The sequence below is a fragment of the Trichoderma asperellum genome, chromosome 7 (assembly GCF_020647865.1).
Source record: "Trichoderma asperellum chromosome 7, complete sequence".
NCBI classification, from domain to species: domain Eukaryota; kingdom Fungi; phylum Ascomycota; class Sordariomycetes; order Hypocreales; family Hypocreaceae; genus Trichoderma; species Trichoderma asperellum.
The window spans coordinates 2,232,664-2,256,282 of NC_089421.1; the positions used below are offsets into that span (position 1 = coordinate 2,232,664).

Here is a 23,619-nt window from a genome sequence, read left to right on the forward strand (position 1 = left end):
GTCCTTATCTAAAATCGTTACAATATTTTCTTTGAATGATTTCGTGTGTCGTCTTATACGTATTCAAAGTCAGAAGATGATCTTTTGGTTCAGTCGAGGACGTGAGCGACGTTATCAACATAGCGTGTGATGACGTATTATTCAGCAAGGCGCTGGTCCTTGTGGTAGTAATTGTAGAAGCAGTCATACTCCTTTTGGTTTCTGTTAACGTTTTTTTTTTTTTTTACGTGTTGTGGTTCTCCCCGAAGTGGTTGTGTCCAGTATAGTCCATGCGTCCGTAGGTACAGCTTGTATGGTAATATTGAAGTAATGAGACGTGCAGAGAGGGTTCTCAGTTCCTGCTTCATATGCATCAAAAGTAGAGCGGAGTAAAACCCTGGTTAGAACGCGCCATGATGGAATCAATGGCTATCGAAATTTTAGAATGTGCCAATGGAACGTTTCATACTATATATAATTAGTATATCAATTCTTCATAAAGTAGCCATTGAATGGTGTCCATATTCATATTAAAGTTCCGTGTTAATCACGCTCCGGCGAGTCCGAAAAATCTTGGAAGAATTGAAGACCCATCCATCGCGCAGTTCTGTAGGTCCCATATCTATAAGTAAGATTGCTGTCGTAAACACGGAGAGGCCCATCCTGCGGGGGCGTATAGAAGGCGAGGGAGCAGATACTGGGAACGAACACGATGTACGCAAGCCACAACGTAGAATAAATCAAGTCCCCAATTGTGAGATATGTAACCAAAGAATTGAGAACGCACTTCATTTCATACAAGAGTGTAGTTATATCAATAGCTTATCTTCATATTGTAAATGCCACATGCTAAATGCAAGAAAAATGCCGCTCATACCCGTCCACCCTTTTAAACGCCAATAAGATCCTTGGGCAAAAACGTCCACACAGTACCTACAAGCCCAAGCACCGAAAACAACGCCAACAAGCACAGCAACACGATACGCTCTCTAACCGAAACCTCTTTCCCATAGAGCTTGAGATAAAACAGAATAGGCAGGATGACGGAGATGAGAGAGCAGAGCGCAGCGCCGAGGAATGCACAGACCGAGTCAAACGCCGGGAACAAGATGGAAATGCAAAGCAAGATGAGGACAACGACCACACGAACTAACCCCCTGAGACATGATCTGATAAAATTAGATTGCCGATCTGCAGGGTTATTTGCAGCGTGATGGTGGTGGTGGTGGTGAGACTGATGGAGGCCGCAGAGAACATCGGCTGTCGTGATGAGGGGGCGAGCATTGAGCGGTAGCTTGGTGAGGGGAATGATGGTGACGCAGATGCACATAAAGATGGTCAAGCCTTCGGGGAAGCCAGAGCTCCTGATGATGTTGGAAGTGATGGCCTCTCTGATACCATCACCGAACATGAGGATGCCAATGACGGCGAGGCAGGTGTCTAAGACATACTATATAACATTATCAGTGATTTAGATCTCAATGAGATGTTGTGAGGGAAACAATACGTACAGAAAACGAAAAGGTGATTGCAACACCCCGTCCCCACTTGTGGGGATGACGCATGTCTCGGTAAATCTATTCTGCATGTGAGAAACAAAACTCTCCACATTCTTCCAACCCAGATAACCCAATGTATGATGTGCTTACTGATGGAAAAACTGAGTGAGCTCCCCAGGGGCTAGCCATCAAGCCATAGGCAAGAGGCAACGCCAGCCAGTTTTTAGGCAACAAATGCGTAGTAGCAGGCTGCCACAGGGAGCCGGGAGCATCTGTTTTAATGAGACCATCGGCAATGACAACGCAGACGACTAAACGGCGGGAACAGATTTTGTTAGTATACATAGCTCCAAGTTGTGTAGACGCCTGGTACAGAAAACTTACTGCAAAACGTAGAGAAAATGCCAATGATGCTGGTATAGCTCAGCCATCGCAAGGGCAAAGCATTGAGAATAAGAGTGACAACAGCACACACGCACTTCCAAAAATTGACACCCGCAACGCCAGGAAGCAAGAGTGCGAGAGAGTCGGAAAACAGGATGACGAGAGCAACACAGGCAGCGATGAGCTCTATCGTGAACAGAAACGACACAATGATGCGGGCTCTGGCGCCGAATGAAACGTATGCCAAGTCAGAGTAGGTGATTAGACTGGCATCATATTCCATACACTTGGCCAACAGCTTGGCCGTATGCGCCGTGACGCCTGCCGTCAAAGTCAGAATGACGAGGCCCAGAATCCAGCCGCTCATCTTGAACGCCAGCGGCAAGCTCAGCAACCCAACACCAATAATAGCATTGATGGAGTTGAAAACGGACTGAGGCAGGGTGCTCTGGCCGTCAACCGTCAGAACAACCTTGTTTCCTTGCTTGACCTCCTTCACCATGATCGGCTGCTCCTCGCCAAAGACAGCAATGTCCTCTTCACCACCTTCGTCCTCTGCTTGGCCGCTAATTCGGATTATCGACGGCCGATGTCGAATGAGAGACGGCGCCCCAATCGTACCATATCCCGTGCTGCGATATGAACCATAGCTACCGATAATGGACGGAGTAGCCAAGTAAGGGGAGGATCCAAAAATGCTAGAATGGCTCGAATACGTAGCAGGCAGCGCACCGCTCGCCATTTCTTCGTCTAGCGGCTTGCTCTCTCGCTCTCTGTAGTGGGAATCTACAATGTTGTTGCTCGAGCCAGCAAACGAACTGCCCAGTCGCGGCGATCCATCCGCATGTCGCCCAAACCCGCTAGAAGGCGCGCGAGCGTCGAGACTATCCGAGCTCCGCGAATACTCGACATCATCGCCCGTGTCGCCAGTCAATTGCTGGTCCGTAGCCAAGATGAAGCTCGGGCGACGAGGAATGACTTCTGGAAAGGCAGCAGCGCGCTGCCAGCTACGGGCAAAAGACCGGAAGCTGTTGACGCCGCCAACATCAGCCATGGCGGCAAGACGCTCGGTGACAGAAGACCTGGACAAAGCAATCGACACATGTTAGCGAGACAGGTTCTCCTTTGCTTTCAAGAGTATTCTTCAGTTCTCCGTGCCAGCTTACCGTCTGCGCTCAATGTTTCGGCCAGCTGGGTGTGTGCCAGCATCATCATCCTCGTCGTCGAGCAACGCCCGTTCCTCGTCGAATGGATTCGAGGAGACGCTGCCAGTGGGCGATGCCACCCCATCGTACTCGTCCCATGTTGTCGGATTCCTCGAAGACGGCGCCATTTGGCTGCCGTACCGCGACTCTTGATGCCCGCGAGTAACCGAGTCGTGGTGGTTGGGACACGGCAGTTGATAAAATTATGCGGTGGCGTTAAGCTGAATGGCACGTGCAAGCCCAGCAGCGAGAGTTGTGTATGTGCTCTCGCAAGGACGTCCACCTGGGTGGTGTAGAAGAAAAGTGAGAAGCAGTGCAAGGAACCAGCACCAGCGGGCAGAAAAAGAGAAGAGAAGAGAAGCGAAGAGAGAGAGAAAAAGGAAGATATTCGCAGGCGCATGGATCTCAGCAAGCCCAGAGATATCTATAGCGTCGAAAACAAGATGGCCCGTGAGGGGTGGCGCCAACCCCCTCCCTCCTCCTCTGCGCAGCATCATATCATGGCGCTAATAGAGGGAAAAAGCGACACAAGCCATTCCCTAGTCGTGCTAACAGCAGGGTTTCCGACCAAGGTAGGACACAACGTGAAAAACAAGCAAACGTACGAAAAAAAAAAAGGGAAAAAACGCTGACCGAGTCAGGTGGACGGGTTGGAACTTGGTCCATGCGGAACCAGGCAAGTTGGAGAGACGAGACTAATACGCAGCTGCATGATAGTGACGCGATGCCGAGGACAGAAGAGACGCACAGCTTATCTCTTTATTTCGATGGCGCAGTAGAGCCGAGTGTGGGGGTGAGTAGAATGTACATGGGTTTGCATGGACGATGGCGGTGATGCTGCTGTAGAGCTACCGCAGAGGCTACTCCATGGTACGCGGTGCGCAAACTCCACTACGCTGCAATGCGCTGCACCGGCCCTTGCACTAACATCAACTGACCTGCAAGAGGGGAGATCAGATCAGCTAATTCCATCAGTGCCTCTCTAAGTCTCTCAGACTTGATCCGAGTACAGCAAGCATTCATTCAATTTCCTGCATATAGCATATATACATACATAGGCACGCAAATACATACTATACATATATTAGTACTGTCCATCAATACCTTTTCAGTCTCCCCATCCACCTCTTCACCGTCGTATCGTCTTATTAGTGCTGATAGCAGCCGTGTCCCCTCCCCTCGAGCTCTCTCTCCGCTCCGCACTAACACAATACCCATTACGGCACTTAATCCACTACCGCCCAGATAACGCCCTCTATTAGCGCCCTCTCTCTTATCAACTACCAGCATCAGCCAAGCCAAGTCCAGCCTTATCTCAAAAAATATCCCCATCTCAGCCTCAATCAAATCAACCACCAACCATGAGCGCAACATCGTCGTCACCACCACCGCCGCTCGCCGCAGAGTCCTTTTCTCCCCTCCTCCCCATCCTCAACGCCTTCAACCACCGCCACCACAACCAGCACCGCCTCGCCCACTGGTGGCCCGTGTTCCGCAGCCTGCGCCGTACAATCCGCAACCTCATTGACGATCTCTCGCCGCCTTCCACCTCGCTCTCCTCACGACCCGCTGCTCGGCGACAGGCTTCGTCTCAATCTATTCCCCCCAGAGCCATCTGGCTAAACAAACACTTTATCCCCCGGGCATATGTGTACGTTTTTGGTTCTCTCTCCCAAAATGCTCAGCTCCAAGACCTTCCAAGACTCATACATTAGACAGGGCATTCTCCCAACTCGCCGCCGACAACCAACATGCCCCTCTAGGCCTCCTCCTCATCGCCATCCTTTCTCGCATCCACACTGCCCTCTCTCCTCTCCTCTCAGTCGATAATCCAATCACCAAGCCACAGCCAAAAACCATTCGCTCCAATGACCTCCTCACAAACCAAGACAAGGGCGTGGCAATAGCCCGCCAGGAACTATCTTTAGCAAAGACTACCACTCCCTCAACCTCAACAGAACGTTTGAAATCTTCAATTACCCAGAGTATCCCAGATTCAAATGAGCAGCTGCAACAAATCAGCAAACCGGACCGCGAAACCGTAAAGCCAGCCAAGAGCAAATTAATCGAAGCATCCTCATCATCAATATCAAAGGACAAGAAGAAAAAGAAAAAGGGCAAAGGAGACGCACTATCCAGCCTATTTGGCTCTCTCTCATAAAACACCAATCGTGAATTAGACACTCAGTTTTATTATACCCTATTTATTTACAGCATCCATTCCAATAGATACTTTATAGAACATCGGTACCAATTTACGGCAACCTCACAAATCACTTATCTTACGTCATCGTGCTCCAGACTTGGCAGTGCAGAGAAAAATTTAGGGGTTTTCATTACCAAAATAAAAAAAAAAAGGGGGAGGAGATACAAAAAAGGATAAGAGAAAAAGCAAGGCCGACGAATTAATAAATAAAAAAGAACCCATCTCCTTAGCCCTCCCCACCTTCATACCGTACATTTGTTAAATAAGGCTGTGCTTTCCCACCTATGCGCCAGCCCTCTTTAAAAGGTAAAGATAAAAGAACCACTCTCCCGCATAATCTTCCCTCATAAACACATATTCCAAACTTGTAAAGTAATAAAAAAAAAGGAAGAACTGGACTTGGGTCGAGGGATATATCTTTGTTTTCCTACATCTTCCCTCCCCAGAACATCTTCTTACGCTTTCAGGACTCGAGCTTCCCCACTGAAGCCGTGTTGTTTTTCTCGGCCTGTCATATGGCTCTTCGATTAATGGGTCTCCATAAATGTTTTTTCGGACTCTTTGACCGACTCTTTGACCGACTCTTCTTGATCAGACTCTGTGCCTGAATCATCGGGCTGGCTTCGGCCATTTGGCTTGTCACCTCTCCATCCTAGTATGGACGATACGACCAGATACGGGCCTTCATGTCTCCTGAGCCAGTGGCAAAGTAGCCGCCCTGTGGGCTGGGGGCAACTGAGATGACAGAGTTCTTGTGTCCCTGAAGCATCAGCTGAGTTGTTCCTGTCCGGGGGTCCCAGAACTGGACGCCACGGTCCTTGGATCCTGACAGGACCCAATTAGCGTCCGGAGTCAGGGCGACGGACAGGACAAAGTCTCGGTGGCCTTCAAATGTCTTGACACACTTGCCCTTGGCGCCAGAGTTTTGAGGGCCGCGGGGCGAGCTAAGCTCCCACATCTTGATTGTTCGGTCCAGACTACCGCTGACCAAGTCTTTGCCGTTGGGCGAGAAGGCAACGGAATAAACAGAGTCCTTGTGTCCATCGGGTCCTTCCAGCCGCTCAACGAGGTAGCCTGTCATGATGTCCCAGACGCGAACGCTCTTGTCCAGAGAACCGGCCGCAACGAACTGGGTGTCGGGGGAAATGGCAACGGTCGTAACACCATCCTCGATGGTGAGGGTGAGAGTGTTGGTGCCTTGCTCAATATCCCAAAGACGGACGGTCCTATCGCCACTGCCAGAGGCAATGGTGCGGCCATCGCGAGCAAAGTCGAGCGAGTAGATGTCTTGTTCGTGGCCTGAGAAGTGGTTGCGGATGGTTCGAGTGGCAATATCCCACACCTGTAGCGCCCATGGTTAGCTTGTCTACTGCCATTATTTTTTTTTTCTTCTTTTTTTTTTCTTTGATTCTTATATATATAGGAAGAGTAACTTACTCGGATCAGCTTGTCTTCGGCACCAGTAGCCAGGTAGCGGCCGTCAGGGCTGAAGCAGACGCTTCGAATGTAGAGATCCGCAGCCATGTCGGTAGCGCTGTGGTCTTCCAAGACGCACACCTTCTCGCCAGTCTGGACATCGAAAATCTGGGCTGACTTGTTGCAACCGGTGGCGACATACTTGCCGTCGTGGCTAAAGCGAACACAGCAGACAACGCTCTCGTGGGTGAGGGAGTGGACCAGGTCGACATCCAAAACGCGCTGCACCTGCGGGTTGAAGATGGCATACCAGTCGTTGCCCGTCTTCTTGTTGTGAGGCGCGACGGCGTCGACTTCGAGATCACCCAGGGCGTTGCTGATGGGAGGGGGAGGGGCGCGGGGACCCATGCGAGCGTGATCCGGCGTCGGATGGCTCACTTGCGGAGACTGAGCATTGCCGGGATACGGCACGGGGGTGTTGATCTGAGGGGTCGCAGGCCCGACGGCGTTCGGGGGCCGGTTGATGGCTCGGCGACCTGGGCCGGGCGACGCGGTGCTCTGCGGCGGCTGAGGGCCCATGCCGTTGGACACGACGGGGCCAGGGCCCTGGGGATAGGCCTGCTGCTGGTATGGAGGCTGCTGCTGAGGGGGCTGCTGCTGCTGTTGCTGCTGCTGCGCGTTGGGGTGGGGAGGGGGGACGGGCAGTCCTGGGGGGCCTTGAGCCATCTGGTGGTGGTGAGGGCCCATCTGCTGATCCTGGGGAGTTGCCTGAGGCTGCGGCGGCGCCAGACCTCCCTGGTTGCCACCAGCCATGATGCCGCTGAAGAGGCCGTTTCCAGGAGCAATCGATGGGGGCTGCTGAGACGGCCCTGCGTGTTGAGGAGGTCCTTGCAAACCCGACTGCGGAGCTCCCTTACGAGCAAGTTCGAGCTGATGCCTCAGCATGTTGATCTCCTCCTCATATCTGGAGAGTGGGATGCGGTTAGCGACTTGCGAGACGTGCGGATTGCAGGATAGGAGAGAGGCGCTGCCTACTTTTGCTTGAGCGTCATATGCGTTTGCTCCATGGCATAGACCTTTTCGCGAACCAGCTGCATTTCACTAACTTGTGCTGAGACTATAAATTAAAAAAAAAGGCAGGTTAGCTCATGATCCTTTTGCTTCGACTTCTGTGCCTTTGATTTTTTTTTTTCTTCAATTTTGTGCGAATTTTTCTTTTCCTTCTCAAAAGTGCTCCACTCATCAAACGCGCACAATGGTCGTCGAAATAGATGGTACATGCAAGGGAAGCGTACTCTGATGCTCAAAGCTTTCGGTCTGACGCTGTTGGCTATCGAACTCAGCTCTGATCTGCTCAAGCAGCTCGTTCAGGCGAGCATTGCCGGGAGGCACAGCCCCCATGCCGCGATGCGAATACATGGACATGGTTGATTTTGGCGGCTGTGGGATTCAGATTGTGACGAGACGGAGATGGCGGTTGCGGCACGGCGCGACAATCGATTGGGTTCGACTCGGCTCGGAGAAAATGGCGATGGCGGTGATGCAGGAGGGGGAAAAGATGAGGAGCGGGCTGAGGCCAGCTTATCGCCTCGATCCGGAGATCAGCAGGCGGGACAGCCGGAATGCCGAGTTGTCCAACCAGGCTCGATGAAGGCGGCTGCTTCTGGGGAAAGCACAGCTTCGCGAAGGCAGCGAGAGAAAAAGAAGAAAAAACCCTGTCGGCGGGTGAGGCTGAGGCTGGGCGGCTTGGGCGGCGATAAAATCAGGGATGGCACTGATGGGTTCAGCGGCTCGATCGCGTGTCCACTCGCAGCGACGGGCGTGATTCGATGCGTGGAGTTGTTCGTCGACGCGGAGCGGCAGAGCAGAGAGGAAGGGAAGAGAGAGAAAAAGGCGAAGAAGGCGAAAGAAGAGGAACTTGTGAGGTACGACAGCCGTCGCGGCTGGGGGAATAAGGTAAGTCGGTGGAGCACTTGAAGCGAGCCAGGCTCTGCGTCCCAGAAGCAGCCAAGCAGCTCTGGTTCCGCCAAGGGGGGGCGCCTCGTTGTACATGCAGCCCAAGTACAGGCTCCACGCTGGTGGCGGGCCTGGCGAGCGTGCTCCGTGCGCAGCCCACATGTACATGCGACAGGGCCTGCATGTACCAGTCAGAGGGTGGGCGCTCGTACCGGTAGCGCAGGACCCGCTAGCCTGGCTGCGACTGGGGCTCGCGGAGGGGCGTGGGTGTGGGCAGGCGGAAACAAAAGAGAAGAAAGAAAAAAAGCTTAGGCCACGCTGGTGCGATACCTGACAGTAGTATCTGTTTGTTCTTTTTATTTCCTGAGACTTCTTTTTTAGGGGTGAGATGTGTGTGTGTGTGAGATGTGGCATGTATGCACGGCAGACGTAAGACAGGACAGCCCAGACAGACAGACGGGCTAGGAGTTTTTGATGTATGTAGCACAGATATATGGTAGTTATACTATAGGTCAAGGAGAAATGCATCATCAATCACACCTTGCTTGGCCGACCTCTTGTTAGGGGTTGCACACACACACACACACACACACCTGCATGAAGCACCAACGACAGCAACACGAGGCAATATACCTAGTATGTAGGTATGTACTAAGGTATATACTCCTGATATACCAACTTGCATTGTATTGTATTGTACAATGCACTGCACTGTACACATGCGCGTACACATGCACATGCAAGGGAGATTGGGAAACTGCGGCGGATGACATTCTTTGCTTTCTACGGCGCTAGAATGGCCATCAGCATGGCATCGGAAGAGGGTGTCGTCCTCTCAACTTCTAGAGTTGCTCCTAGCTGCGAGTGGCTGAAGGGGCTGGGCTGGGCTGTTTGCGCGTGGCGTCTTGAAACTGGAACTGAGGCTGAAAAACATGAACTGCGAGCAAGTTCCAATCAGCATGATCTCGCGCACGTACTTATATAAGGTAGGTACACACGTACATATATACCTGGGTATATTAGCAGTATATACGCCACCATGGAGCAGCAATTCGAAACAAATGACTGACTGGCTCTTGTTCCTCAGAAAACAGTGCTCCTGTGTGAGCGTGCAAGGTGTATTACTAAAGGCAAGATCCTCACTCACATACATACATCCACAGCTGCAGCACCACATGTGCCGTGTGTAACGTACAAAGAGCGTGTACTATGTAAGCGCCTCTCATATCAGCCCGCGCCCCCCTCTCCATGCCATCCCATCTGCCATGTCGTCCTATCAAACCATCTCCAGCCTGTGCTCCCTCTCTACTCCGTACATACTATCCGTCTGTGCCCCTAACACGCAAAAATCCGCCGCCCGCTATTCCCCCCCCCCCCCCCCCAGCAAGCAGGGCCAGGGCGTGCAGAGGCCCAGCCCGGCACGGTGGGGTCGCGCAGCTTAGCTCTGATGGATGGTTCCGCATCACACACACGCGCTCAGCGGATGGAGCATGTGGGTGGACTCTGGCAACGCAAGGGTTGGCACCACAGTGGGACCGGTGGGGATCCACTAGGGGAGTTTTAGGCAGGCAAGGGGGCCCTTTTAGGGAGCGGGGCCCTGCTGGACGCAGCGAGCCTAACACCAGCCACAGCCCAGCCCGCCCATCGAGTTCCCCATGATATCGGCCGGAGTACCAGCCCAGGTACCGTTCTGGAGGCTGCCACTTGCGGCTTAGGCCGTGGCCTCGCTGACGTCGTGCTTGGCGCGCGTCCCGGCGTGGTTCTGTGGCTGGCGGCTGTACTCGCTCCGGACACGCGCGGGCACACGCTGCGATACCTGCCGGTACACACTCATCACAGACATCACACACAAATCACACACACACACACTCACACACGTCCATCCTTCATGCTTTTTTCCATGATATACCTCCATCATTCCGCTTCGCATCGGTTTTCCCATGTTGCCACGGCGCCAGGCAAAGGCTGGGCCCGATATCCGGTGGCTGGCAGCGAGGAAGAGGCGCGCGCCATGTCACTACCCGAGCTTAATGCAAGCCAATGATGCCACGGTGGAGGAAGGCAGATGACGATGACGCCGGTGAGTGAGCACTGTTATAACCATATCACTTTGGGGGAAAAAAATCGAAAACTCTGAATCCAAACAGAGGTTGGGCTGGCTGGCTGGAGCTGAAGGTTACACTACCACCTATTTGTACAGCACCTTGGTGGTGTCTCTGGTTTTACAAAAGCCTCTCAAAGTCCAAAAGCCCACTCAGCCATTGGTACGTTAGTAGTGCCACAATCAACGAACATGTGCAATACTTTGCAGAAACTCCCAATTTTCGTCGCTCATTTCCTACTCGTGTTGTGTTACTGTCTGCTCAATGACCCGTTTGCATCAAAGCTTTGCCATGCTGTCACTTCAACCTCGCAATTGTCTCGCTTGGCTTCTTCCCTGGCCGGCTGCAGCCACATGAGGCTGAGGAAAAACTCTTGGCAGCCTTGTGTGCTTTGTCTAGGCTCTCTTTTATCTATTTTTTTTCTCTTCCCACATCTCCACTCTCTCCCTAGGTGGACGACGTGGGTACCAACGAAAAAACAACTCCCTACCGGCTTCAACGGCTTTTGACGGCACTTTCCGACTTCTCCCATTTTGCCTTTCTGCAGTTTTCTGCAGCGTTCTGCATCTGTCTCAATGTGCGCAGGAATGAAGAGTTGATTACCTACAAGGAGGTATACTACTGTAGTAGTGCTGCTTACTGCCATTGCCGCCACTGTTGCTGCAGCCCCCATGATCGATCTGCTCGTCTGCCAATTCTTGGGTAGCAATGTCATGTATGTAGGTAATCAATCTAGCAACGCTGGTAGGATTGGCCCATCCGCCCGCCGGCGCTGCGAGGGAGGTGTGCAGTGCCGGCTAGTGATCCTACGATGTAACAGGTGCCAGGTGTGTGTGTGTATGTGTCTTGGAAGCTCTCACCTTGTCCACGGACCGGTATTAGGCTCATGGCTGGTGCTATGGTACAGTACAAGCACAGCACGGCCGAAGATACTAGCTCTAGCTCAGCGCAGGGTGGTATTATTAGAAGCGGGATCAATTCTGCTTTGGGGTAGATGGCGGCTTTTCTGGCGAGTAGCGTCAAACAGCCATCAAGCTTCAAACAAGTTTGTTCTGTTCATCTACCCCTTCGTATCGTGTACAGTACCTATATACGTGTGATTCAGCCGGAGATCAATTTGCGGCATCCACCCTATAGCATGAACGAGAGACTAGTCGCTACATGTACTTTATTCCCGCCCTCGTAAACGTCCATTGATCCTATCAGTGCCTGTAGGCCAGCGGCATCATGCGTGCAATATTCGGTGTGGTTGCACACTGTCTTGCGCGCGACCTCCATGACGTGAAATCAAATGGAAAGCCCTAGCCCTTGTGCAACAAAAGGAGGGTCCATATATTGGAAGCTGTCATGTGTGAACGCTACCCGCAGTGCTCCATACATGTGGTCCACATAAAGAATAACCCCCATCGCGGTCGAGGTGCTGATATGTGTGAGGCCCGGCTACCCTACAGATATTAAACCCAACACATGTACCTATGCATGCTTTTACCTAGATCTTTGCTCAAGCTTTGCCGATGTTTGTGAGATACGCCAAGATTGCTAGCTGGAGCTTGGGAGGTTCTGGTAACTGTAAGTACGAGAAAAATGAGGTGAAATTCTTCAATACCGATGTAGAGATAACCGTGTCCGTGTGTCCATTATACGAGCTGCGCCATATAAATTAGGCGCGGCAGCACATCTTGACGCAAAACAGCCAAGGCCTCCTCCGCAACTCCATACGCTCGCAGCGTCAATCAATCGCCAAATCGCCGAACCCTAGCCCACGCTATCGCTGCTACCCGGCAGACCTCCCTCAGCGCAAGGCTAGGGCCGGGTATCTACCCGCAATTAATCCTAGGCGACGCTACATGCGGCCTGGGCACAGATACGGCGCGGTAGAGAGGCCAGTGAAGATTTAATAGAGCTGGAGGGCATGTTCCTCCGCGGAATAAAAGTGTGCCAACAGACCCCGGGTTCGCTCCGTGCTCATGCCGAGCCCACCTGCACTATGAGAACGGAGATGGTATCGCGATCCGGGCTTTCGGCGATCACGGACCGGACAGAGTTCGGACTTATAAACAACGAGTCGTGGTTTACTTACACTGTCTAATTGCGAACGCGTCGATTCTGTCCATCGCCTATAATATCATGAATGATGCTATCGCGCGAGCTAGGGTTGATCCCGCTTGACTGTTCGAACTGAAGCGACCAGCCATGTCTTAAAAGACAAGTTTCTTCTTGATGGGGAGATGGATGTCCCGAGATTACAAGAGAAGAGGCCGGACAATCGTAGCTCTCGATAAAATTAGCTTGTAGGCAAAGATGCGGATTTCCTTTGAAGGTGTCTGCAGTCATGTTCCTATACGGAAGTACTTTGTGAACCAGTTCTAATTCCGTGACTCCCAACGCGGCATCGCTCTGCATGCGATCCTGCCTACTCATTGCCCAAGTTTGGGTGAACACGTACTACTACGGAGTAGTAGTTTTACATTTGCTCATGCATACCCGAGGAGAGCTGGTGTTGAAAGTAAGACAAAGGTTCTTGTGCCTCTAAGGAGTAAGCAAAGCAATCTCCTATTACTACTAGTAGTACGATATAAGATAGGATAGGAGTAACCTCATTTCTGCGATGGCTTACAATTTATCTAACGATCATACGTTGAGATAACGTATACTGTATTGAATCGCGATGCAGCAACGCACGATAATCACGATGGAAAATTTGAAACTGTGGGCAAAGCTGGAGCTGCAATTACACGCCGTGCCTGGCTACAGATACGAGTACGTGCCTTGCTTCTGCTCGACGTATGAATAAGCATAAGGCAGCCGATTCGTTCCATCGGATTACGATATGGCGGTCAGGGAGGGCGAGTGTGAGTGGAAATCGTCGGGCTCGAATAGGATCTGGTAAAATGGGAGAAACACTGCCCTACCGTTCTCTACACAGCATCTGATCTGGATGCCTGCCAATCCCAATCTTCCTACGGAGCACAGTGGATAACCCAGAGGCCGGGACGCATCCAATGTCATGCATTTCGCGTATTCGTATCGATAAACCGCGAATACGTTTTCCACTTCTCGGCTCCCCGCAAAACAGGCGGCTTACATAACACGGTCCCTCGCACGGCTCAGGCACCATCCGCGATATCAGGACATTTTCAGCTCGCTCTCTGGCCACCTTTTCGCTCGGCTCCGCTCGGCGAGCCACTTTAACGCAGTGTCTGATGCGCTGGTCCTCTGGATCTGATTCGGAGAGCCGTAGAGCTTCGGCATGCTTTGGGCCAAATCACACCATATCCTGGCGCCGGGTCGAGGAAGCTCCGTGGAAAGGGGCGGGCCAGCGAGATGCGTTGGTGGGATGCTATGAATTGCTGCGGAACTAGGAAGTAGTACTACAGCAGCAGTAGATACGAAGAAGATGGGAAGGGAGCGAGAGATTGGTGCGCGTTTACGGAGCAGATCGGTGATTTGCCACGGTATATGATATGTTGAAATCGAGGCAGGCATCTGCTGCTTGTCGACAGTCTTATACAAGACCCGTCCCGTATAAGAAGAGCAAAACCCGTCGTCATTGCCCGACAACATAGTATCGCCTCTTCCATCCAGGCACTGTTTCTCTTCCAAACCCCGGCCCTGCAGCCAATTGACAGCTCTCCAAGCCTCTAGCTCTGTCAACAATAGAACTGATCGCCTCCCCCTCTTTATCTGATCCTCCCCCCCCTTTGCGCCTCTGCTGCGCCAAACCTCAATCGGGCGAACGCAGCACCCATCTGCGCAGAACCCCTGACGGTGTGCCCCAGTTTTCTTTTTTTTTCTTATTGTTCCAAAGTCCGACTAGGCTCAGTATTTAAATTGGCCCTTCTTCGCTGTCGCGACCAGCCCGCCATCTCCGAACCCGCGCAACACCAAATTCACTCTTTCTCTTCTTCTTCTTGGGCGTCTCTCTAGTCAACTTCCCATCGAGGCGTGTCGCCCTTCAACTCCCGCCCACCATGGATGTCGTGCTCGAAGTCACCGACACCTTCATCGCCGACCATGTCTACGCCTATCTCTTCCCGCTGAAGGCGGCACTCTACAACTTCCCCGACGCTGCTGCCAATGCGTCGGCCAAGGCCCTCTCGTCGTGGACGTACGAGCCTGCGACGCAGTACATCCAGTTCGAGCCCAGTCAGGCTGCCTACATGAGCTCCATGACACGCGACAACATCTACCGCCAGGGAGCGACCCTCTTCTTCATCACTTGGTACGTGACTTTACTTCAATCAGCTGCACAATTGCTACATAGCAGGTACAAAGATACAGTCTGGCTAACAATGGATGCTCTGTACAGGATCTTCGGCATAATCGTCTACTTCATCTTTGCTTCCCTGTCCTTCTTGTTCATCTTCGACAAGCGCATCATGAACCACCCCAAGTACCTCAAGAACCAGATCTGGCTCGAGATTATCCACACCAACAAGTCCATGCCCTTCATGGCCATGATGACGGCGCCCTTGTTCCTGCTCGAGGTCCGCGGCTACGGCAAGCTCTACGATGTCACCGAGCAGGGCCCCGGCTTGTGGTACAACTTCTTCCAGTTCCCGCTCTTCCTCGTCTTCACCGACTTCCTCATCTACTGGATTCACCGCGGCCTCCACCACCCCTCCATCTACAAGGGCCTGCACAAGCCTCACCACAAGTGGATCATGCCTACGCCCTACGCCAGCCATGCCTTCCACCCCGTCGACGGCTTCGCCCAGTCCATCCCGTATCACATCTTCCCCTTCATCTTCCCGCTGCAGAAGATGGCCTACGTCTTCCTCTTCGTCTTTGTCAACTTCTGGACCATCATGATCCACGACGGCGAGTACCTCACCAACAACCCGGTCGTCAACGGCGCGGCCTGCCACTCGCTGCACCACTCTCGATTCGAGGTCAACTACGGCCAGTTCTTCACTGCCTTTGACCGCCTGGGCGGCACTTACAGAATGCCCGAGGACTGGATGTTCGAGAAGGACATCAAGATGTCCGAGGAGAAGTGGAACGCCGAGTCCAAGGCCGTTGACGAGACCGTCAAGGAGGTCGAGGGTGATGATGACAGGACCTACGGCCCTGACCTCAAGACCAAGAAGAACAAATAAGTGCAACTTTGATCTTTAAAAGATTTGCGCTTCCCAATTTTTACAACCATAACTTTACGACCATGGAAAAGATTCATCACGCTACGGCGAGATATTTGATTGGCTCCATATACTTTTATATAATCTGCCACTATTTTTCACTCTTCTTAACATACAGTGTATATATACTTTTTTTTTCTTCTTACAAAAAAGTCCGTTGGGTGGGATACAAGATGAAGAAATCCCATTACATTATTCGGAGATTTTGGTAAACGGATTATTCTTCAGAGCATTTTAGGTGGCAGAGGCGTTTAGAGGCAGATGGGACCACGAAACAAAAATACGAAAAACCAAAAAGTCTCTTGAATGATGTCTAGTATAGCTCATCTAAAGACTGATGTCGAAGACACCGGCGCATATTGCCCGGCGAATGTAATAATAATAATGACACATTCCCCCATAACTCCAGCTCAGACAAGAATGAAATCAATGAAATTAAAAAGTGACGCTCGCGTTCTGAGTAAAAGAAAAAAAAAAAAAAAAAAAGTCGCGTATGACGTAGATTTGCATGCACCCACTGACGGTTTTTTTTTTTTTTTTTTTTTTTTTTTTTTTCAATGTTTTGCTTTTCTGCCTGTCGACAAAGCAGTAATAAGAAAAAGAAAAGGATAGTATAAGAGAGTGGATAACGAGTGGACTTATATGCGACCAAGCGCAGGATAATAAAGAAGAGGTGGAAAAACGACAAGATGGAGAAAGGAAAAGACCAGGCACTAAGAAAAGTTTAAGGAGATGTATCCGCGCGAGATATTCCAGAATCAGCGGGTTGTATAAGTTGTAAAGTCGTTGTAAGCGGCCCAGATAGCACATCAAGACAAGGTCAACGCTGGCACCAAAAGTAGTCACTCATGCGTCTTGCTGTTTCATGAGAAGCTGACAAATTTGGGATCCCTCGGCCGGCCATCAGCCCCAATGCCGTTGGCCTTGAAGCGCTCCTCCATGTAGACCTTGCGCGCCTGGTCAAACTTCATGCGCCGTCGCTTCATGATCTTGAGGATGGCGATCTTGCTCTCCTCGTCCAGGCCGGCGCGCTCGTCTCCATCCTCGATGTTTCCGTGGAGGTCGAATGTGCTGCTCGACAGGCCGGCTTCGATGTCGCCGGCAAAGGATGAGGGCAGACGGGAGTAGAGATAGTCAGACCCCGGGAGGTGGATTTCGTGGAGGTGACGCAGCCACCAGGATCGCGTGAAGAAGAGCGCTGTGGCGGCGACGAACAGGGCGAAGCAGACGGAGTAGAGGAGGTACGACATTGTGATAAAGAAATTTGGGGTTGTTGCTTGGATGTTGCTTCGGTTATCTCGGATGACGGCGCGGGAATGTCGTTGGAATGGGATAGGAGAAAGGAAAAGCGAAAAGAGAAGGGAAGAAGCCCGTGGCGGCAAGAAAATCAAACAAGTAAAAGCCTGGAGATGCGGCGACTAGCAGATGGTCCAGCTCATGGCTAGCAGGTTGTTGGTCGGGCGATGCCTGTGTCTGGTGGCCGGGGAGATGCCGCGATTTGCTGGATCAGACGGGTTTTACGAGGGCCTCATTTGCCGCCGTCTGACGTGTTGCCTCATCAAATGCGGCTGCAGCAGCGAAACGTGGCTGTGCGGGATCCATCCAAGTTCCCTGTTTGCAGCATGTGGTCCTCCAGCCACAGGCACCTCCGCTTCTGCCGCCGATAAGGAGCGATAACCGCAGCGTATGCGCGCTAACCGCAATGCGGCAGCTAAGCGAGCCCACACATTTCCCGCTGAGAGAGAAGAGGGTGCTTCCCAATTTCGAGATCCCAGCGAAAGAAACGAACCTCGACGTCGCGAAACACATCAATCCTCACGATTACCGACAAAATGGCTGCCGCTCTCCCCAACATTTCCTCGGACCTTGTCTGGGAGATTGTCCGTGAGTCTATAACAACATTTTTCTTTCTCTCTTGCTCGAATTGGCGAGAGAATAGAGGAGGAATTGCTGCAAAAATGGAGGAAAATGGGCTAAACGAAGATTTGTGGTATAGGAAACAACAACAGCTACCTCCACAAGACCGGTGCTGCCTCAAATGGCGGTATCCAGCTGTCTCGCGACCCCCTTAACCTGACCAACAAGAACAGCCGCAAGGTACGATACGATATCCCGATTCTAGACCATGGAGGGGGATGCATCCTTTTTTTTTTTTTTTTTTTGAACGATGGCTAACTAGCTTGGTAGTACGCTGGCTTTGTCAACGACAAGGTACGAACGACATGATGTCCTCGATCCCGAAACACATACGCAAGCCCGAATACCAAATCTCCGAATACTGTTACTAAAGCGAAGTGTTGTATAGGCTGTTGGTATCTCCGCCGGCGAGAAGGGCGGTGTTGTTGTCGTCAGCAAGAAGGCTGCTGCCGTCCACCAGCCCGCCAAGAGCGTTGCTACCACCACCATTGGTGGCGGCAAGTCCACCCGCAAGTAAGTGTTTTCACGAAACTCCTGGAGAGCAAAATTGTGTTTCTACAATCAAAGGGGAGAGTGGGAAAACAAGATATTAATGGCTGTTGGTGTAATTTAGGACCTACAAGGCCATTGCCAGCCAGGTCGCCAAGTCCGGCTACCGCGCTGACCTCCGTGAGGCCGCTGTCGAGCGTGCCTCCGCCATCCGCAAGTCCCAGCTCCCCGTCAAGGCCGACCCCGAGCCCAAGCTGAGGGGCAAGAAGGCCCTCAAGGCTGCCTCTGCCGGCGAGTCCTAAACGAGAGGACAAAACAAAAAAATGGGAAGTGGAAAATAGCGCTTTGAAAAAAGAACTATGGGGATGAGCATGGGAGTTTGGCTGGGGCTGGAAGTAGGGGTCTGACGGGCTATTATTCTTTTTATACTGTACATTGGCTGGCCTGGTACAAAAGGAACGAATCCGGGGGAGAGACGGGGCCCATTGTTATGATTTTTGCGAGTGGGCGTCCGTCTTCTCTGAGAGATTTGTTGGTTTTTTTTTTTGCCACGGCTGGGGCTGCGGTTGGATTCCCGAAACGGTTCGGGCGAGACGAACAAACCAATATTGTGGTTGCCGATGAGGGGCCGCAATCTGGAGTTCATGAGGAAGAAGATGATTCCAATGAATTCTTACAATACCTACGTTTGCAATGATGACGAGTGTGAAGCATGTGACGTCGTGCGAGTAGAGGTTATATGCCGCGATTTGGACGTTGTATAAACAGCAGTCTTCGGCCTGGCTTTAGTTGTGTAGGTTCGGCGCCGATAACGTGCTGCTTGGCCCTACGATTTATTATGTACGTATGTAAATGCTTTTTGTCAGGAAGGTGTCCGTAATGCGACGGAAACATAGCCCGGCCTGCAGCATATTCAGCTCCGTGAGCTACCGTATCCGACACACCTTTCCGGCCTCTCTTGCCGGACTTGGACCTACCAGGCCAAGCCATCATCTTTCTTACCAAACACTTATTAGCGTAAACATAAAGGGATGATGACATATACAGTACTATACGGTGGTTTATACATGCATTAAGCCCATTTAGCACCATCTCCCAGTTCCGATTGCACGCGATAGCTCGGCTACTCTGTCCCAGATCTCCAAGTCTTTTCATGCCGCCGGGGCCCGGTAGACCTCGGAACCAGCGCCGCCTCCACACCCCGGCTTTTTCTCCAAAACCGCAGGCAAACGCGCACCTACTCTCCCCGAGCCGCTGCAAATCACAAGCCTTTTATTTGACTACTGTCGAATTGTCTCGGCACATTCAGTCGGGAAAACGGGAGCCAGGATCGGAACATGACGGGGGCGTGTGTGTATAGGACTACGTACATACTAGGTAGTAGGTATGCTGTGTGCAATTCACGTGCAGATGTTGACTGCGAGAGTATTGATTGATTGCCATGGGAGACGGAAGATAGGTACCTACCCAGATGGATTTTTACCTGTGCTTTTGTTTGTGCTATGCGGTTTTGAGAGCGGTATAATCAAGACGCGATGCGGCACTTGTAGATAGTAATAGATATTAGCCATATCGCATCGAAATGCGGCTGCTTCTGCCCTCCCGATTGGCCAGCTCAGCGCCAAACAAAAGCGCACGCAGATTCACAGCCAGCTCCAAGTAGGTACTCACAACTCACAGCGCCCATTACCCCTCCAAACATCTCTGGCTTCGGGTGGCCAAAAGCAGCTTAAAGTGCTACCTAGTCCACTGTAGCCTATAGCGCAAGAAATCCCACGCCCCCCCCCCCCCCTCCCCTTGGCGGAAAGAGCCAAATACAAGAAAGAGCCATCTCACGCAATTTCCCTCCTAGAAAAAAAAGAGAACAGACTCTCTTATCCTCCTCCATTCTCCATCTTCCTCCTCCTTCAAACTTCCTCCTCTTCTACTCAACTTCAAGCTTTGCTTTTATTTTCACCTCGTCTCTTTTTTTTTTTTTCCACACACAAAACCGTCACAATGGTCAAAGCAGGTATGAACTCGAACATCATGGCCTAGAGCTGCATTGCCCCTCAACCCCGCACCCGGCTCAGCAGAGAAGCTGTTTTAAGAGCTCGCGTCATGAGAAATTGCGTGTGCATGCAATCCGTGATACTGACCAGTCTGGCGTGATAGTTGTTGCTGGTGCTTCCGGAGGTATTGGACAGGTATGAAGTCTTCCTCTTCTTCTTCTTTTTTCAATCTTCTCCCTCAGTCTGCGTAATCGGACCCCCAAGCTAACAACGCATCTTCTTGCTATCAGCCTCTGTCCCTCCTCCTCAAGGCCAGTCCTCTCATCGACGAGCTGGCTCTGTACGATGTTGTCAACACTCCCGGTGTTGCCGCCGATCTCTCCCATATCTCCTCCCCTGCGGTAAGCTCCAGTCGCGCTCGCCCGACTCGCCGCATCGCCGAGTGCCATGCTCCGAGCTTCCTTTGGGCCGACTTCCGCAGCTTCGCATCGCTAACGCTATACCGTTTTCCTCCTCAATAGAAGGTTACCGGCTACCTGCCCGCCAACGAGGGCGCCAAGGCCGCTTTCAAGGATGCCGACATCATTGTCATCCCCGCTGGTATTCCCCGTACGTATTACGTCCTATGGCTAGCTACAATTACTACCCGTCTGGGGCTGCTCGAGGGTTCAGCATGTGATTGGATACAATGTGCTACTGCTACAGCTGCTAACGCCGCAATTGTTCACAGGCAAGCCTGGCATGACCCGTGACGACCTGTTCAACATCAACGCTGGCATCGTCAAGGGCCTGATCGAGACCATTGCCGAGGTTGCTCCCAAGGCTTTCATCCTCGTCATCTCCAACCCCGTCAACTCCACTGTCCCCATTTCCGCCGAGGTCCTCAAGGCCAAGAAGGTCTTCAACCCCCAACGCCTCTTTGGTGTCACCACTCTCGACATTGTCCGTGCCGAGACCTTTGTTGCCGAGATTGTTGGCGAGTCCCAGCCCCAGAAGCTGACCATCCCCGTCGTTGGTGGCCACTCTGGTGAGACTATCCTGCCTCTTATCAGCAAGGCCAACCCTGCTGTCACCATCCCTGCCGACAAGTACGACGCTCTTGTCAACCGTGTGCAGTTTGGTGGTGACGAGGTCGTCAAGGCCAAGGACGGTGCTGGTTCCGCTACTCTGTCCATGGCTTATGCCGGTTTCCGGTGAGATCCCCCTTCACATTCCCTCCATTCTGGCTGCAAAATACTAACGTGAAACTTTTAGATTCGCCGAGAAGCTGCTCCGCGCTGCCAAGGGTGAAAAGGGCCTTGTTGAGCCCAGCTACGTCTACCTGCCTGGTGTTCCCGGCGGTGAGGCCGTCGCCAAGGCTACTGGCGTCGACTTCTTCTCTGTCCCTGTTGAGCTTGGAGTAAGTCAAGATGCACCAGTTTTCAATTCTAATGATACATTATTTGACTAACGTTTCGTAGCCCAACGGTGTTGAGAAGGCCACCAACCCCCTGGAGGGCATTACCGAGAAGGAGAAGGAGCTCTTGGGCAAGGCTATCGAGGGCCTCAAGGGCAACATCCAGAAGGGCGTCGACTTCGCCCACAACCCTCCCCAAAAGTAAATACTTTCCTCCAATTTCCCCAAGTGTGCTGGTAGCCTTTTCTAGTGTCGATGGAGCCGGTCTTGCGCACAATAGCTATGACTACTAGGTATAATATATATACGCGCGCATAAGCAGGGTGGCTGATGATTTGCTTTTCTTTCATAGGCTGTAAAATGTCCCAGAGTCTCTACCCCTCCCCATGCGAAGCCTTTTCTGTCGAATAGCCTCTCGTCCCCATTGAATATTAGTTCTCTGCTAGTTGCATGAAGCTGAGTAATGGAGTTGCTTTTGTCTGGGAAAGAAGAAAGAACGAAAAAAAGAAAAAAACAAAAAGGCGGATTGCGTCGTCTATTCGCACATGGCTCATTTGTCCACTCCTTTATGGTTCTCATCTTTCTCTTAGTTCTCAGTACGCAAAGTTGTCGTTGTAGCGGTTTTGGTTACTATGGCTTGGCGGGGATGGTCTTGATCTGAAATATGGCTCCCGGTAGCTCATTGACTTCGGCTTGAACGGTGGCGTTGATACCCAGAGCAGCTAATGCGCCGCGGATGATGCCGCAGGGGAACCATAGGAACTAGAATGAATGGAAAACAATTGTGTGTAAGCAATGATCAGACTGATGACATGTGATTGATTTGGATTCCAAAGAAAGAATTGCTTCGTGTTGGACGTACAGGCTGTGCTCGGACGATGGCATGGCTGCCGGTTTCTGTGCTCATGCGCGAGAATGGACGGAAGGCATTGTCGGTGAGGACGTAGACTCCCTGAATATTTGTGTAAGCAAGTATGTTACTGAGATGGATGCGATCTTGGTAACAGTAGGTATGCATATATTATATAAAAGTGTGTGTATGTGTATTTGCGGCGCACGTACTCGGTGATTTGTCTTGAGATTGTCAATGTTCTTGCCAAAGACGAGAGACCACAGGTCTTTGCAGAGGAACTTGATTACGTCGAGGGTATCGTTGAAGCGGGGTCGATCGCGAGAGAATCTGTTATGCGCCGAGCGAAATTCGGGTGCTGTTTAGCTACTATTTCTGGCGTTTGGAGGGGAAAAGACTGGATATATATGTATTCTTATTCTTTTAGAGGAAAAAAGAAATGTACCTTTCTACAAGACCCTGGCCAACGCGGTAACCCTGCGACTCGAGTCTATAATGCACCGCATCGAGATGTTCCTCGTCGTCTATCCTCTTGGGGGTATCTCCTGCTGCTGCTGCCGCTGCGTCGCCGACGACTGTGCCGGATGTGGTTTCGGACTTTGCTGTCGCTGCGCTGTGGGGGGGAGACTGCAGGGCGGCTGTGTCTGCTGCTGAGGCTGAGGCTGGGGCTAGGGCTGAGGGAGAGGCGAGGTCGCGCTCGACGGTGACGCGGTGGGCGAGCGGGACGAGTTCGATGAGGAGGAAGTCGAGGGTGGAGGAGGAGAGGAACGTGGCGGTTGGGTCGGAGGAGTTGAAGGGGGGGAGGGGAGGGGAGAGAGACATTTTGTGTGTGGCTGATTGGTTGATTTGGTTGATTTGGTTGAGAGTGGGAGAGAGAGAGAGAGAGAAGAGAAGGAGGAGAAGGCGAGGTGGAGGTCGTATAGAGTGGAAGAAGAGTGGTGGTGATGGGAGGAGATTTGGTGGTGGGAGGTAAAGCTGTAGGTACTAGATGTAGCTGGAGGTGCATGCATGGCCGCTGGACGAGGCAAGGTACGTACTTGGTGCCGCGATTATAGGCGGGGTGTGTGGATGCAGTATAGGCCTGTGGTGCT

At 51.9% G+C, this 23,619-nt stretch overlaps 9 protein-coding genes across 10 annotated transcripts; 5 read left to right on the top strand and 4 right to left on the bottom strand.

Annotated features, from left to right (window-relative positions):
- Positions 1–798: 798 nt before the first annotated feature.
- Positions 799–3,383, bottom strand: TrAFT101_011445 (uncharacterized protein). Its single transcript, XM_024900789.2, has 5 exons — positions 3,029–3,383; positions 1,863–2,944; positions 1,629–1,789; positions 1,491–1,556; positions 799–1,429 (listed from the first exon to the last, which is right to left on the bottom strand). The coding sequence occupies exons 1-5, from the start codon at positions 3,193–3,195 to the stop codon at positions 869–871; spliced, it is 2,037 nt and encodes a 678-aa protein (XP_024758131.1). The 5' UTR covers positions 3,196–3,383; the 3' UTR covers positions 799–868.
- An 82-nt stretch (positions 3,384–3,465) lies between these two features.
- TrAFT101_011446 (uncharacterized protein) lies at positions 3,466–4,044 on the top strand (the record flags this gene model as incomplete). Its single annotated transcript, XM_066129267.1, has 2 exons — positions 3,466–3,639; positions 3,709–4,044. 2 exons carry the CDS (start codon positions 3,466–3,468, stop codon positions 3,844–3,846), a joined length of 312 nt encoding a protein of 103 aa, XP_065985399.1. The 3' UTR covers positions 3,847–4,044.
- A 327-nt stretch (positions 4,045–4,371) lies between these two features.
- TrAFT101_011447 (uncharacterized protein) lies at positions 4,372–5,710 on the top strand. The gene is made up of 2 exons (XM_024906947.2): positions 4,372–4,718; positions 4,787–5,710. The coding sequence occupies exons 1-2, from the start codon at positions 4,429–4,431 to the stop codon at positions 5,226–5,228; spliced, it is 732 nt and encodes a 243-aa protein (XP_024758129.2). The 5' UTR covers positions 4,372–4,428; the 3' UTR covers positions 5,229–5,710.
- RCO1 (transcriptional regulatory protein rco1) lies at positions 5,383–8,585 on the bottom strand. Its single transcript, XM_024903593.2, has 4 exons — positions 7,985–8,585; positions 7,725–7,806; positions 6,711–7,653; positions 5,383–6,615 (listed from the first exon to the last, which is right to left on the bottom strand). Exons 1-4 carry the CDS (start codon positions 8,112–8,114, stop codon positions 5,926–5,928), a joined length of 1,845 nt encoding a protein of 614 aa, XP_024758128.1. The 5' UTR covers positions 8,115–8,585; the 3' UTR covers positions 5,383–5,925.
- Positions 8,586–14,244: 5,659 nt separating this feature from the next.
- On the top strand, positions 14,245–16,299 carry TrAFT101_011449 (uncharacterized protein). Its single transcript, XM_024900797.2, has 2 exons — positions 14,245–14,969; positions 15,057–16,299. Exons 1-2 carry the CDS (start codon positions 14,719–14,721, stop codon positions 15,844–15,846), a joined length of 1,041 nt encoding a protein of 346 aa, XP_024758126.1. The 5' UTR covers positions 14,245–14,718; the 3' UTR covers positions 15,847–16,299.
- Positions 16,300–16,440: 141 nt separating this feature from the next.
- On the bottom strand, positions 16,441–17,381 carry TrAFT101_011450 (uncharacterized protein). Its single transcript, XM_024908658.2, has one exon. The coding sequence runs from the start codon at positions 17,133–17,135 to the stop codon at positions 16,749–16,751; it is 387 nt and encodes a 128-aa protein (XP_024758125.1). The 5' UTR covers positions 17,136–17,381; the 3' UTR covers positions 16,441–16,748.
- Positions 17,382–17,669: 288 nt separating this feature from the next.
- TrAFT101_011451 (uncharacterized protein) lies at positions 17,670–19,192 on the top strand. Its single transcript, XM_024900812.2, has 5 exons — positions 17,670–17,769; positions 17,882–17,982; positions 18,073–18,096; positions 18,191–18,315; positions 18,416–19,192. The coding sequence occupies exons 1-5, from the start codon at positions 17,718–17,720 to the stop codon at positions 18,591–18,593; spliced, it is 480 nt and encodes a 159-aa protein (XP_024758124.1). The 5' UTR covers positions 17,670–17,717; the 3' UTR covers positions 18,594–19,192.
- Positions 19,193–19,946: 754 nt separating this feature from the next.
- Positions 19,947–22,476, top strand: TrAFT101_011452 (uncharacterized protein). 2 transcript variants are annotated; one of them, XM_066129268.1, is made up of 8 exons: positions 19,947–20,302; positions 20,446–20,477; positions 20,573–20,683; positions 20,804–20,891; positions 21,013–21,475; positions 21,537–21,681; positions 21,743–21,879; positions 22,031–22,476. In XM_066129268.1, the coding sequence occupies exons 1-8, from the start codon at positions 20,290–20,292 to the stop codon at positions 22,035–22,037; spliced, it is 996 nt and encodes a 331-aa protein (XP_065985400.1). In that variant the 5' UTR covers positions 19,947–20,289; the 3' UTR covers positions 22,038–22,476. The 2 variants fall into 2 exon arrangements, with proteins under 2 accessions (XP_065985400.1, XP_024758123.1); XM_024902731.2 differs by having other exon boundaries at positions 21,743–22,476.
- TrAFT101_011453 (uncharacterized protein) lies at positions 21,888–23,474 on the bottom strand. Its single transcript, XM_024906191.2, has 4 exons — positions 22,974–23,474; positions 22,741–22,858; positions 22,541–22,630; positions 21,888–22,440 (listed from the first exon to the last, which is right to left on the bottom strand). The coding sequence occupies exons 1-4, from the start codon at positions 23,348–23,350 to the stop codon at positions 22,309–22,311; spliced, it is 717 nt and encodes a 238-aa protein (XP_024758122.1). The 5' UTR covers positions 23,351–23,474; the 3' UTR covers positions 21,888–22,308.
- Positions 23,475–23,619: the final 145 nt, after the last annotated feature.

Excerpts from the sequence above, each read along its gene's own strand:
- TrAFT101_011447 (XM_024906947.2), top strand. The coding sequence starts at position 4,429 with ATGAGCGCAACATCGTCGTCACCACCACCGCCGCTCGCCGCAGAGTCC. Across the intron at positions 4,719-4,786 it reads TTTATCCCCCGGGCATATGT|GGCATTCTCCCAACTCGCCG; the intron begins GTACGTTTTTGG and ends TACATTAGACAG.
- TrAFT101_011452 (XM_066129268.1), top strand. Across the intron at positions 20,478-20,572 it reads CTTCCGGAGGTATTGGACAG|CCTCTGTCCCTCCTCCTCAA; the intron begins GTATGAAGTCTT and ends TCTTGCTATCAG. Across the intron at positions 20,684-20,803 it reads CCCATATCTCCTCCCCTGCG|AAGGTTACCGGCTACCTGCC; the intron begins GTAAGCTCCAGT and ends CCTCCTCAATAG.
- TrAFT101_011453 (XM_024906191.2), bottom strand. The coding sequence starts at position 23,350 with ATGTCTCTCTCCCCTCCCCTCCCCCCCTTCAACTCCTCCGACCCAACC. Across the intron at positions 22,859-22,973 it reads GGCCAGGGTCTTGTAGAAAG|ATTCTCTCGCGATCGACCCC; the intron begins GTACATTTCTTT and ends GGCGCATAACAG. Across the intron at positions 22,631-22,740 it reads ATCTCAAGACAAATCACCGA|GGAGTCTACGTCCTCACCGA; the intron begins GTACGTGCGCCG and ends ACAAATATTCAG.
- RCO1 (XM_024903593.2), bottom strand. The coding sequence starts at position 8,114 with ATGTCCATGTATTCGCATCGCGGCATGGGGGCTGTGCCTCCCGGCAAT. Across the intron at positions 7,807-7,984 it reads CGAAAGCTTTGAGCATCAGA|TCTCAGCACAAGTTAGTGAA; the intron begins GTACGCTTCCCT and ends TTTAATTTATAG. Across the intron at positions 7,654-7,724 it reads CATATGACGCTCAAGCAAAA|ATATGAGGAGGAGATCAACA; the intron begins GTAGGCAGCGCC and ends CCCACTCTCCAG.
- TrAFT101_011445 (XM_024900789.2), bottom strand. The coding sequence starts at position 3,195 with ATGGCGCCGTCTTCGAGGAATCCGACAACATGGGACGAGTACGATGGG. Across the intron at positions 1,790-1,862 it reads CATTTTCTCTACGTTTTGCA|TCGTCTGCGTTGTCATTGCC; the intron begins GTAAGTTTTCTG and ends CCCGCCGTTTAG. Across the intron at positions 1,557-1,628 it reads CTCACTCAGTTTTTCCATCA|ATTTACCGAGACATGCGTCA; the intron begins GTAAGCACATCA and ends CATGCAGAATAG.
- TrAFT101_011449 (XM_024900797.2), top strand. The coding sequence starts at position 14,719 with ATGGATGTCGTGCTCGAAGTCACCGACACCTTCATCGCCGACCATGTC. Across the intron at positions 14,970-15,056 it reads ACCCTCTTCTTCATCACTTG|GATCTTCGGCATAATCGTCT; the intron begins GTACGTGACTTT and ends TGCTCTGTACAG.
- TrAFT101_011450 (XM_024908658.2), bottom strand. The coding sequence starts at position 17,135 with ATGTCGTACCTCCTCTACTCCGTCTGCTTCGCCCTGTTCGTCGCCGCC.
- TrAFT101_011451 (XM_024900812.2), top strand. The coding sequence starts at position 17,718 with ATGGCTGCCGCTCTCCCCAACATTTCCTCGGACCTTGTCTGGGAGATT. Across the intron at positions 17,770-17,881 it reads CCTTGTCTGGGAGATTGTCC|GAAACAACAACAGCTACCTC; the intron begins GTGAGTCTATAA and ends TTTGTGGTATAG. Across the intron at positions 18,316-18,415 it reads GGCGGCAAGTCCACCCGCAA|GACCTACAAGGCCATTGCCA; the intron begins GTAAGTGTTTTC and ends GGTGTAATTTAG.